This window comes from Anser anser, assembly GCF_964211835.1.
Source record: "Anser anser genome assembly, chromosome: 15".
Taxonomy (NCBI): domain Eukaryota; kingdom Metazoa; phylum Chordata; class Aves; order Anseriformes; family Anatidae; genus Anser; species Anser anser.
In genome coordinates this window covers 8,147,066-8,159,914 of record NC_139736.1, presented here as the reverse complement: position 1 = coordinate 8,159,914, position 12,849 = coordinate 8,147,066, and the positions used below count along the sequence as shown (strand labels likewise).

At 38.0% G+C, this 12,849-nt stretch overlaps 1 protein-coding gene across 1 annotated transcript in view; it reads left to right on the top strand.

The window, feature by feature from the left end:
- The window catches only part of MOSMO (modulator of smoothened), a 31,532-nt gene extending 18,743 nt beyond the window's left edge, over window positions 1-12,789 (top strand). Inside the window, exons 2-3 of the mRNA XM_083800406.1 lie at window positions 139-351; window positions 8,957-12,789. Coding sequence (XP_083656532.1) covers window positions 139-351; window positions 8,957-9,141 — 398 coding nt within the window. The 3' untranslated portion in view covers window positions 9,142-12,789. The remainder of the gene's footprint in view (window positions 1-138; window positions 352-8,956) is intronic.
- The last annotated feature ends 60 nt before the right edge of the window (window positions 12,790-12,849 follow it).

The following is a 12,849-nucleotide window of genomic DNA, read 5'->3' as shown; positions in this document are numbered from 1 at the left end:
TCCTCTGTCTTTGAAAGGCTTATTAGGGCTCATCAAAGAATCCCTTATACCTAGACAAATCTGAGATTCAATTTGCAGCTGAGCGCCCCTCAGAGAGGATTTTGAAAGTTTACTTGCCTCTCTGCTATGTATTTTCAGGTGCTCTCACAGTTGGCCTTGTGCGACAGTGTCAAACCATCCATGGACGTGACAGGACCTGTATTCCTCCACGGCTGCCTCCTGAGTGGGTCACTACGTTATTTTTCATCATTATGGGAATCATTTCACTAACTGTCACATGTGGTTTGCTGGTGGCTTCCCACTGGCGAAGAGAAGCTACTAAATATGCCCGCTGGATAGCTTTCACTGGAAGTAAGTGACCTCAACTACACAGTTGACCTGTACACAGGATAAACTGGTGGAGTCTAAAATAACGCTGTTGTCAGGGAACAATGTGTAGGGTTCCTACTATATAAAACGTTCTTTCTCTTCAAATACCACATCTGAGAGAAAAAAGAAATTCTTCAAAAATTGAGGGATTGATAATTGAGAGGGATTAATAGCCTGTTGGCCCAAGGTGAGATTAAAGGAAGGCGTTGCATTCCCTGATCCCTTTACCTTCCTTGAGGAGTGCCGTTAATTGGCTGAAGAAAATGAGCAGAGGTGGAAGAGGTCAGTCCCAGGTTGTGTCTTCCCCATACCCATATCTCCAGTCTTACTCCTAGCAAAATGGAATGACTGGAAATTCCCTCCGCTAGGTAGAGAAAGCAGTTGATGCATCTGAGACTTAGTAGAGTCTGAAATCCATTCCTCTTTCAGGTATCTCATGAATACCTCATTCAGGGTTGATGCTGGTTCAGTCCTGCTTGATGCTCACAACAGGTTTTTTATTCGGAATATCTGCATCCTAATTGGCTATGCAGGAGGGTTGCCCACTGCAGAGCATCTGCTGTGCTTCACAGCACTGAGACTTTTTCTTCCTGTGACCCGCAGCAGTGCTTTAGCAGAGGGACTAGTACCAGTGTTTTTCTGCCTCCCTTGGTTCTGCTCTGCATGAGTACTGGCATAATTCCTCCCAGCACAGGCTGAGCCTCCTCTAGCAGCCCTGTGTTTCTGCACGGGGAAACATGCTGTGGCTACTTCAGTGCAAATGAAAAATAGTTGTAACAAGTAAGGGGAGTAACTTTCAAACTTCCTTTTCTTGGTGTGTGTTACAGGCTTATGCCAACTGTGAAATGGTGCCTTAATGGTGGGGATGACAGCATGAAAAAACTGGAAACCTGAGGGCTTTTAAATTGACTTGAATTATGACATACCACTAAAGGTAGTGTGAACACTAACTGGAAGATGCAAGTTTGTGGTTTACACAGACATAAATAAGGTTTAATGGAACTCTATGACATCTAATATGAATGAGATTGAAGTTTGTTTGGGGGAGGGAATAATGTAAAAAGGCGCTGAGCTTCAACAGAGGCACTTTGCTGAGGCACTTGTACAGTCAAAGCCGTCCTTCTGACAACTTTGCTACATAGCATATTAAATTGGTAGTGCAGCTTTTGCAGACAGTGGAGCTGTTGAAATGCTGTATTCATTGTGATTGACTTTTATTTTCAAGTGAATGACTAAAATAGACATGAGTATTACTGAATATTACAGCCCAACTTTTCTAGTTGCCATAGTATATCTATACATATTTCATGTGTATCTGATGTATGCAGGGAGGGTTTGAGCTCAAAATGCTATGTAAGATTAAAATGCTTACAGTGAGCTAAAGTCAAAGCTTGTTTTATGGCGTGGTTTTTTTTTTTAGTACTATATGTTGGTTTATTTACTGAGTTTTTTTCTTTAATTCACAACTTGCATTTTGGGCTTTACATACTTTAGTGTTTTAAAATATCTCCATTAATCAAAATCTTGCATCTTTAGCTTTCTATAGCTTTGCGTGGTTCAGCTGAAAATTCTGGTAACCTAAAGCTCTTTTTTTCTGTAGATGCCTTCGGGCTTGCAACTGGTCCATTATTAAGGTCTAAATATAGAAGGACCTGCACTTGTCTTTGTTATGTTTAATAATGAAGCATATTAACTTTTTTCTCTTGCAACTCAGAATTTCTTATAATTCTATTAAGATATGACTGTGTTGCTGAAATTCAACATCTTTGATATTCATCTCCAATACGTACAACTCTGTGACCTTTGTGTTCCTGTTAACAGTGATGATGGGAAATTGTATTGCTTGACTCACTTGTAAGAAAAGTCACTTTGGGAAAAGAAGTGAATGGAAGGCAGAGTTCTTTATTTTTCAGGAGGTAGACAAGAACAAATTCTCTGGTTCACTGAATGGCAACACAAATTAGTTTTGTAGATTTTTTAGTATTTGTAGATTGGTATTAGGCAACATGTGGACTTGTGGAATTAACTTGGACTACAATGAACAGGTCCTTCCTGTGAAGTGCCAGAGTACTGTGTTATGAAAAGATGGGTAACTCAGTAGAAGGGGGTAGAGAAAACTTCATAATTGTATTACATCTCTTCTGCAGGTGATTTCAAGACTCCACAGCTCAGTACAGGCAATTAGTAGATATTCTTGCAGAACTTTCTGAACATGACATAGGATGTGCTGTCTTAGGTGGCAGCAAAGTTTGCTGGGGTTGCTAAAGGCCGCTCTGGGACTGGCAGCTCTGTTCTCTTCAAATGCAAGGGGGGTCTAAATTAAATCATGTAACAGCAAAGGAATCCTTTTGCTCAGCCCTTTCCTTGCAACTCTGTCAGTAGCAAGGAGGGCCTGCTAAGAGGTCAGTCTTGCCCAGTTCATGCTGGAATTTGACCCTGATGGGTTGAGTCAGTTTGTTTCCAGATCCTGCGTAAATACCCTTCTGTTCAAGGGGGTGGAATGCTATCCAGAAGAGTGATGAGAGTCTCACTCTTATTCCTGGATAACTATCTGAAATAACCTCTCTTTTTGAGGAAGAGGATGAAGACCTCCCTTGCAGAAGAGAAAAGTCTTGGAAGCGCAGCTCCCTGTAGCTGTTTAACAACATTGTGCAGGGAAAGAGAAGCTTCCTGATTTCTTTGTCTTGATTTTGTAATAATCATGTGAAAGACCCTAAGGGACTATTTGATGTTTTTCTCAATTGATCGAAGTCTGTAGAGTAAACTGGTGCAAACATCCTCAGCGCTTCGTTCCTTTGCTCACTTTACAGAGCACAGTATGATAATTCAGGGAAGAAGAGTCCAGGTCATAAACTAGTGCTGGTTGCTTGGCATGCCTATACCAACCCCTTCAAAGAGAAGCAAAGGTAGGATAGAGTTTTTCTGCTACAACTAAAAGATTAAGATAGTATTAGATTGATTTTCGACATTGTTTTGGATTGTGGTGACTTTATCTGGGCTGTTGGTATCACCTTTTATTGCAGTCTGATTTTCACTTTCATTTTTTACCCAAGTTATGGCTGTAGATGGGATCTATAGGTTCTTGGGTGACTCTTCACACACATCCCTCTGTATTCAGCAGTTTGTTGGCACTACTGATTATGGCAGAGAAGCCTGCTTGCTTTTATTTTTGTATCCAGCAAAGGTCACAGAGGAATAGCTCTCCTGAAGTAAGAATCAGAGCCTTTTTCCTCAGCAAAAAACTGTTTCTCTCCTTGATTTCTTAATCATATTGAGAAATTAGGCTTGGAGAAAAGTTAACCATATTATGTACCTTATCTTTGCTGGAATTTTTGCTTGTAGTCTTGTCATCTTGGATAACACACTTTTCAACAGTGCACCTACTAAATATGAATTATTGCCAAGTGATCTTGTCTGCCTTAGCTAAGGGACATGCAAAGGACAAAATTTTAATTTTTATTTCATGTATATGCTTTCCTGTATACACTTTTAAAGGGATGCACCTGAGAGTATTTACTAGCACAGCATTTGCATCCTTCCTCAGCCATTGGTGACTTTACTATGTAGAAACTTGTCCTTCAGGCTTCTCTGCAAACTGTCTTTGCAGACAGAAGAGAGATTTCAGTCTTCCAGATCACGCTGCACGAGTGACAAAAGTCTTCTAAAGGCAAATGCAGAAGTTTTCCTATGCTTCCTGTAGAGAAGAGTCTTGCAAAAATCATAGTATTCCTACTGATGTGATAGGTATTGTCACCCTGGGCATAGACGCTGTCAGAACTATTGTTGTTCTCTGAGTCCCATTAACTGTAGTGCTGAATTCATGCAATGTAATGAAGAGTAGATTCCTTCTTGGTGTTCATTTCTGTACTGCCCAGGTCTTTGTGTGCTTCCTCAATAAAAGAGGAGTTGCAGACTCACAGCTGTGCCTCATCTGTTGATGGCAACCAAAGATCTGTCAGCTATTCATTGCATGGTATCACTTACCTGTTGCTCAAGTGTGAGCTGTTACCATCCCAGCTTCTGTACTGCTTCATCACTAATTCTGCCCTGTGACAGGGAGGCATAAGTTGGTAGCAGGCAAGAAACCTGGCTTTGGTATTGTTCCATGTATCTCTGAAACTACTCCTTTCTTGCTAGTCCTGCTTCAAATTAATCTAAATCCCTTTCCTTTACAGGTCATTATGCCATCTTCTGTTTTAGAAGATAGGATGTGGCGAACCTATGGTAAATCTTTAAAGCTGTAATTCTTGTGGTCCTTGGGACAGATACTGTTAAGATCTATAATTAGGAACTGTATCCAGAGCTTATCCTCTGCGGAGGCCACCTATATGCTATTCTGTATATTATAACAATCTTGAATGTTGCAGGAATTCGTAGAATAGCCTACAAGGTCTGTTTACATCTTAAACAAATTCAGGTCTCTACCATCTACTACAGCTAGAAAAGGAACTAATTCTGTTACCACCACTGAAGTGTAGGTGCTTCTCTGAGATATATCAAGGGAAAAGATGCTGAATAGAAAATCATAATTCTACCTTTTTTTCTAGCAGTTACCAGAGAGTCTGTTACTCATTTGTATGAGGATTTACATGTTCATGAGTGTAACGGGCTTGATTTTTGGAATGCAAGTAGAAACACAGTAGGACAATCACATTCTTAACTAGTATTAGCTATCTTGCAAATACTTGTTCCTGGTGTTTCTGAGTGAATAAAGGGCTTCTTGGGTTACAAAGGATTTGTACAAGCTGCTGCTTTCTATGTTATGCATCTCAAAATAGACAAGCAGGTAGTACCATGCTCTCCTAAAGACTAGTCTATAGCCTTTTCCTTCTTTCAATACACTTTATTCTGGATTCTTTGAAGTTACTGTCACTGGATGCTCAAAACAATTTCAAGCTTAAGAATTAAAGGATCTAGACCTTTTTTGACAGACAACATTCAGAAGCAGACTAGAAATTGTGTTCTGTTACCTAAATATTTTTGTTAATAGCAACTGTAATGATTGTGTCTTTTTCTGCAAACTTTCCCTGAAATCATAAGTACATACTCCTGAGGAAGAAGTTCTTTATGGGTTGCTGGAGATTTTGCTGGAAATTCGCTGAGCTGATACGACCAGATTTGGAAAGCTACATTTGTGTCACAGCTCTAGCCAGCAATTCGCATTCTAGAAGAATATATACACTAAGTTAACTCAGTGCTTCCTTTCTTGGATTTTGTCTCTTTTTAATTAATTAATCACGCATTTTTTCTTAATATGTCAATTTTTTGAGATGATAACTTAGACTTCCTAATCTGACAGACTTTGAAATCTGTTTTTCAGTAGATTAAAAATTCTTAGACCATGCTAAGGAAAATTGCTTGGAAACCCTTGCAGCAGAACATGTGCACTGTTATTTGGAAGAAAAAAGACTGCTGGTTACTTCTTTAACAAACATTTGAAGCGTGTATGTGCATTAGCATTCTTCACAGTCTGCATTTGCAGAATTTATTTTTTCTCCTCTTGCAAACTGAGGGAGGGCTGAGGTACCTGCCTATTCTGTCCTCCCACAAGAACATGAGATACTGGGCAAATTTTTGGCTTGGCAGTACAATGCCAGTAACAGGTCTCGGACCTGGAAGTGCTGGTGGGTGCAGGTATGTACAATGCACCTCAAAGAACAATTGGTCAGTAGGGGAGAGAATAAAGATATATTCTTCAGCCTTATCCATGACGCCATCAGAACTTTTTCAGCTATGTAGTTCTTGAAAGTAACAAAGGAGACTTAATCCTGGAAGTGGAGGTGGCTGTTTCAGAATCATAAAGCTATTTCCTATAAGTGCATTTTTGTTAAAAATCTAATAGAAGTTTGGTAAATAACTGGAATGCTCCTCAGGGACAAACTGGATGTAATAGAAAACATGCTGAGTTATGATAATGTGACTCATCCTCAGAGTATTGTTGAAACTGTTACTAATTATGTGTTGCATTAATAAGTATGCATTATCAACCACTGTTTTCTGGACCACTTACACACAGAGCTCTTCTGTGCTTACACAAATCTGCTCAAGAAACATATACCCGATCTTTCTCTCCTCAGATGAACCATTTACTGGTTAAGATACAATTAAAAAAGAGGAAACAATCTTTTAAGGATTTGATTGTGTTGTATGGAATTATGTGGACCAATAAAATAGATAAAAACTTTTAGATTAATGTTTAACGTGTGTAATGTTTAATGTCTGGTTTCTAGTTCTTTGATTTTGTTTTAATAGATGGTCTAATGTGGTAGCACTGAGCAAGAATTCAGTAACTATGCAGTTGCCAGATTAGTTTGTGCTCTTTTTCTTCCATAATCTGCTGGCGTAGTTATATTAAAAGCAAGTCACAAGCTCCCTCTAGTGGAACGTGTATATACATATTACTTAGTTTATTTTTATTTACTAAAATACTTACTGGGGAATAAATAAGTAAGCAGAGAGGCTGATTCTTGTGTTGGCAGCATTCAACTCAAGGTATTGTGTAAGCTGCTTCATGTTTAGGAATGCAAGGATCAGCTGAAAGTCTGATGTGCATCATGTGATGAAACTGGCCTTTTGGTTCATATACATAATTCTTCATGGACATTTCTTGAATTCAGATTCTTCATGCCCATAACTAGTCTCTTCTACAGAGCATGAGAATTTTTCCTCAAAGCTGAGACCTGTGCTATGCAAATTGCAAGAACTAAGCATTAAGATGTGACATACATAAAGACAAGCAGTTGATCTTGAATAAACATGGAGTTGATAAAGTTTTTAGTATGGGCATGTAACATTGTAAAGCTGGAAAGACAGGAGCACATGTATTTAGGCAGGAAGAAGAGTAATGAAGTTGCTTGACAAACTATTAAGTCTGCTCTAACCCATCATCTCTGCATTTGGAAAGAATAGAGACTGTCCTGGTAAGGACAGATGAGCTGCTGAATTTAAGGTACCTTTTGGAAACAAAAAGATCTGGAGTACTGCTGACTTGCACAGGAGCCAGTAATTAAGGTTGTGGCTATTACTAGTATGTTTTTTTTGTTTGTTTTAAATTGTTGCTTGTTTGAATTGCAGGAAGCCCAAGTAGGGAACAGCACCCCTAGAGTTCGTTGTCTTAGTGGTAGAGAAGAGAGTACTGACAAGGACAGCACCTGTGTTTCTTATTAACAAATAAAAAGCAGCAGTCTGTTAAGTGAGAGGAAACTCAGTGAACTAGTATGTAGTGTGCGTTATTGAGAACTGAGAGATGTTTGTGTGAGCTGTGCATCATATGGGATGGTGGGATGAGTATGTATATAGTTGGTGGGACATGCCCTTAGACGTAATTTATATTTGGTTGAATGAGTATTGGGATACCATGTTCCACTCACAACAAATGTTTGAAATAAAGTTGAAATATATATAAATGAAATAACAGTAAGGCACTAGACATTGACTTAACTAGTGGAAAAAAAATCTGTTGTGCTAATACTGATTTAAAAACAAAAAAGTAACTAATGCTATATTCGTGAATATGCAATCAAACCAACTTAAAAGCTAATCCTTTTTCTTGTGAAGAGTCTCTTCTCTCTTAGAGAAGTCATTCCCTTGGTTGAGGCTGTACAACCCTGCATTTTGCTATGTTCAAATTAAGTAAGATTATTTATCCAGAGGCGTCTTGTAGGAACACTGGAGTTCTCATCTGGGAAAGATTACAACGCTGGATATCCTTTACTGGGTTTGATCAGAGTACTGAAGTGTGCTGTGAGAAGTGTTGGTCACTTAATATCTGAAGGCCTGTGAAATCCGTAGTGTAATTCTAATGAATGGCTTTAATAGGGGTTCTGTTTTTTGTATATCTACACAGAGTCAGTTGTAAACATGAACCATGTACCTAAGTCCAACTATTCAAGTGAAATAAGTGTCATTGCTTGGTTCTCTAAGTTCATGGAGTCTGAACTTGAAGTTTCTTGCTAAGAAGCTTAGATTAAATTGAATCAGAAAACTTTCTTTGAACTCCAATGGAAAATCTTAAGGATATATGAATGTTTCCTTAAGAAATGAAATAAATTTAGGAAACTGCTGTATTTTAATCTAAAAGAAACCATAATGACAATGTTTTCTATTTTTAACAAAGCTTGGATAGAAAAAGATTTTGGAAGAATGGGAGACAGCAACTATAGTTGGAAAAAGACAAGTGATTAAAAAATGAGTTTCTTCAATGTTGAATGTTAGTTTATCTTGACTTCGGGGGAGGAAATGGCTAAAATAATTAGAAGGAGTAATGAACTTCGTGATTAGACTCATGGGTGGTGGTAGAAGTACATCCTCTAAATTTATTTATTTAAAGAGTTCATGATCCAGTGAGCAAGGCTGAAATTACTGTTAAAATGGGGATCTTTTAGTCTGTCTTCGGGATAGATAATGGATCTTTTAAAAGCAAGGTAGAGCACACTCAGTCATTTCAAGCAAGTTATGTATAGGAATATCTCAGCTCTTAGGCTTGGTCAGAATACTTGGCTTGCTTTCCTATACTGCTCTATGGATTTGTAAATATTTTGACTCTTCTGAGTCACAGCAGTGACTGTCTTTTTCTTTTTCTTTGCAGTGATTCTATTCTGTATGGCAGCCCTAATATTTCCAATTGGATTTTACATCAATGAAGTTGGAGGTCAACCATATAAATTACCCAATAATACAGTGGTTGGGTCTTCGTATGTACTGTTTGTCTTATCCATTTTCTTTACAATAGTTGGACTTCTATTTGCTGGCAAAGTTTGTTTACCTGGCTGATGAATGTCTGGACTGTGGGACTTTATTTTGGAAAAGAGACACAGAACTGCATTCTTGGGAGGATGCCTAGATATGACTATTAAACACTTACTGAAAAAGGAATGCTTTGACTTATTCTCACTATGCACTTTGGATTGAAAAAAGGAGAGCCTTTCCCATAACCAAATACAGACAACGTTGACTAATCTCCTGAGCATATTTAATGCAGTCAGGTCTGCACTGTGATAGGAACTAGTGAAGAATGCTTTACACTGAGAAGCATAATGCCCCGTCTTACTGTACTGTTCCCATTTTTAACGTCTAATGATTCAGAAGTCAAAGTATTTATGAACTTTGTTGTAGACCAGAGGGTTGCAGAGGAATTCAAGTGAGGCTGGCCTCACTGATTAGGAGATTAGTATTTTACATCCTTCTTCTAATGCGCAAAGCCTTTGGCACCAATATGGATCGATCTTGCATTACTGCACCAAGAAGCCAATAGATCAATTGTTCTCCAAAACATATGTAACAGCAAGAAGACGTACATCCCCTCCTCCCCCATAAGCTCTAGAAAAACACTAAGGAACATTTCAGAGGGGGATTTCTTCCTTATATTTATATAAATATATATATAAATATATATATATATTTTGCTGATGCAGTATACAGTGTGTGTGTGTATGTGTGGGTGTGTATATACATATATATATGTATATATACACAAATGGTTTCTGGAAAAGAACTCAGAACGCTTTGCTAGCAAAACACTGTGGTGTGCAAAACTAGAACTCAATAGAAAAAAAGCCATTTCTCTGAAGGCCACATAGCTGAGAGTCTTCAGTTTACCTCATTCTTTGTAGCAGCCCTTGATTTTAACAGTTTTTGTAATAGGTACAAATGATCCCATGCCTTTCTAGGTGCAATTTTAAGTTAAGCTGAAGTTCTTTTTATGGTAATTTATTTGTATATGAGGGTAGAAGGTGAGATCATGTCATACCTTAAAGTTAAAATCCTAATTTGGGGAAACTGACACTATTTAAATTATTAGCAACTGTTGTATAGAAAGTCTCTTTTTCTACTACATTGTTATTATTGATATTCATATGAGTTCAAGCACTGCAGTTTACAGCAGAGATAAGCATTTCTCTAGCACATGTAAAATGCAGTGTTTAAAGTAATGCAAACGCTATTTCACTGCAAAGATGGATGAACTTATTCACCTTTACTAAAAAAAGCAGTATAATTGTTTAAATGGTATATGCCTTATTCACTGAAGTAGTTATAAATGTGGATTTAAGGACCATCCAAATCTGAAGTATTCCTCACGAAAAGCAGTTTTACTTTCCAGCACGGCTCCATAGGTATTGTCATAATTTACTACTCAATCTAAACTTGCAGAAAGTAAATTTTTTCTTGGTGTCCCAGGAAAGCTGCCTGCACTATCTATATTCATTTTCCAGTTAGCCCAAGGTTTTATCTGAGGTCCATTATGACAGCAAACAAAAAATTGTACGTTTCAAGTTCTGTTTTGTGGAGCTTGTTTGAACTGCATTAATAGGCACTTTTAAAAATGTTATTGAAATAATCAGAAGCTTCCAAAATAATCACTTCTCTTCAGACACTTAAGCTGATAAGACAGTTTGCACAATTCTTTGAAACTCTGTGCCATTCAAATCCTACAGGACTCTGGTCCTCTTACTTCTCCCTGATTCTGCTGAATTAAACAGTTCATAGTTCACATTTTGATGGTTTTGAACAAATTTGCTACTGTAACATTTTTTAAGTGACTTTTTTTTCCACTTAGTTCACTCACAGATAGAAGGAAGTGTTCAAAAAATGCTTTTTTCTCAACTACTCTAATCTGTAAGTACAGCCAGGCACCTACTTAAAACTGATGCTTTACAGATAATTTGGTTCCTTAAGCCTTCATCTGCACAGATACTCTAATTCCCTCTAGCAGTGTTGTGGAAGAGAGATAAAATGCCAGGTTAAGCTGCTGGATGTGTCTAAATTTTCAGTGTTATTGGTGGTGTACCGGAAGCTGAACTATTGACTAAAACTTAGCAATTCTGATGCAGAAAAGCTCTTCTGTTTTCAGGAATGTCACTCTTGTAAAGAGTTCTAGGAGGTTTTTTAACTGGAACATGAGTGAAGGGGGCAGGTTTCTCGACTGCTAAGATTCTTCTTCCTCACCTATTTTGGATATAGTAACATCATGTATACGGTTGATTTAGGCTTTGATTAAATGGATCCTCATGCAATAAAAAACATGAACACTTACCTTGGAGCATAGCCAGTCTGTGGCTGGCTGGCTGGAAATTTTTCTGATCTGCCAATGCTATTGCTATGAATTATTAAATAGTGGAGATTTAACTAGCTGGCTGTTTGATTAAATATTTGAGCATTTCAAGTCCAGAAATAGATACAGCCATCTGCATTGTAAAAAATAAAAAAATAAAAAAAAACCTCCACTCAGTAAATTAAGAGACAGCTGTCAACAGTTGCTTTTAATGAAGTCACTAAGTACTATGTAGTACAGTAATAATTTATAGCAGAAAATCATATCTTGTAAGCTGTATATAAAACACTGTCTTATGGTGCAATCATTTGTCAAACTTTTGTCTGTTACTTTTGTTTGAAAGATGTGTGCATTCTTTTTCATACCTAAGAGCATCACTGTAAAATCTGCTGAATACTATTTATAGGTTTTATTTGCACGAGGTTTAATTTTAAACTACAAGAAGTTCGTATTGAACATGCCTAAACATCTGTAGACTTTTTCAGTTCATGAAAAGCAAATGTTTCCATATGAATCTTCTCCAAAGGTAATCCCATATTTATGGTGAGTGTTTACATAAACTTTTCTAATTCTGCCAGCCATTATATTTAACTTTTTGAAGGACAGCTCATTTCATGCATCACTAGACATTCTTTAGTCTTACGCTTCAACATTCTCTAAAACATTTCATGGCCCATCCCAATGTGCACACTTTGTCACTTATTTGCCTAACAACACGTGAAATCAGAAGCTTAAAATACCTTCAGAAGGGAAACTAGTTAATTTGTCTGTATAAATGTTATGGTTGAGCTCATCTGAAATCCTTTGGAAGCTGGAAGCCATTCCTCTCAGAGGAGGGTGGGATGCTTGAGTACATGAGTCTAACCATTTAATATTCTGCAGTCAGTTGTTACCTTGCTGGCAAGTGATACCTGCTTTACGGGAGATGCTGGCAGGGTGCAGCATCACCTGAGCCTGACCCCCTGGCTGCTGTAAATACGGCCAGATGGGGGCCCTTCTGTAATACCTGTGTTTAGAGCTGTTACTTAACCACTCCAGAACACACTTGTAGATTACTGTGTGCCCCAACAAACGAAGGGGGGAAAAAATGAAAGCTGTCCTTTAAAAACTTTGTGAAGGATGACAATAATGAAGGAAAGAGTGTCTGCCAGGCCGCTTGTCCTGCTCGAGGCCTGGCCGTCTGAGTCCTCCGTCCACCCCGCACCACCTTTACCAAGGATTATTTTCTAATCGGTTAGAACACTTATTTTTTTTTCCAAGTAATGATCTCTGAACAAATGTTAATACAAACTGTATAAAATGAACATAATTTTCTTCACTTGTATTTTTGTTATTGAGCAAGTTTATCAAAATAAATTGTCTACTAAAGCGATCGGCCCCGGCTGCCCTGACTGGAACCGGCGCCTCGCGCGCGTGCCTTCCCCTCACAC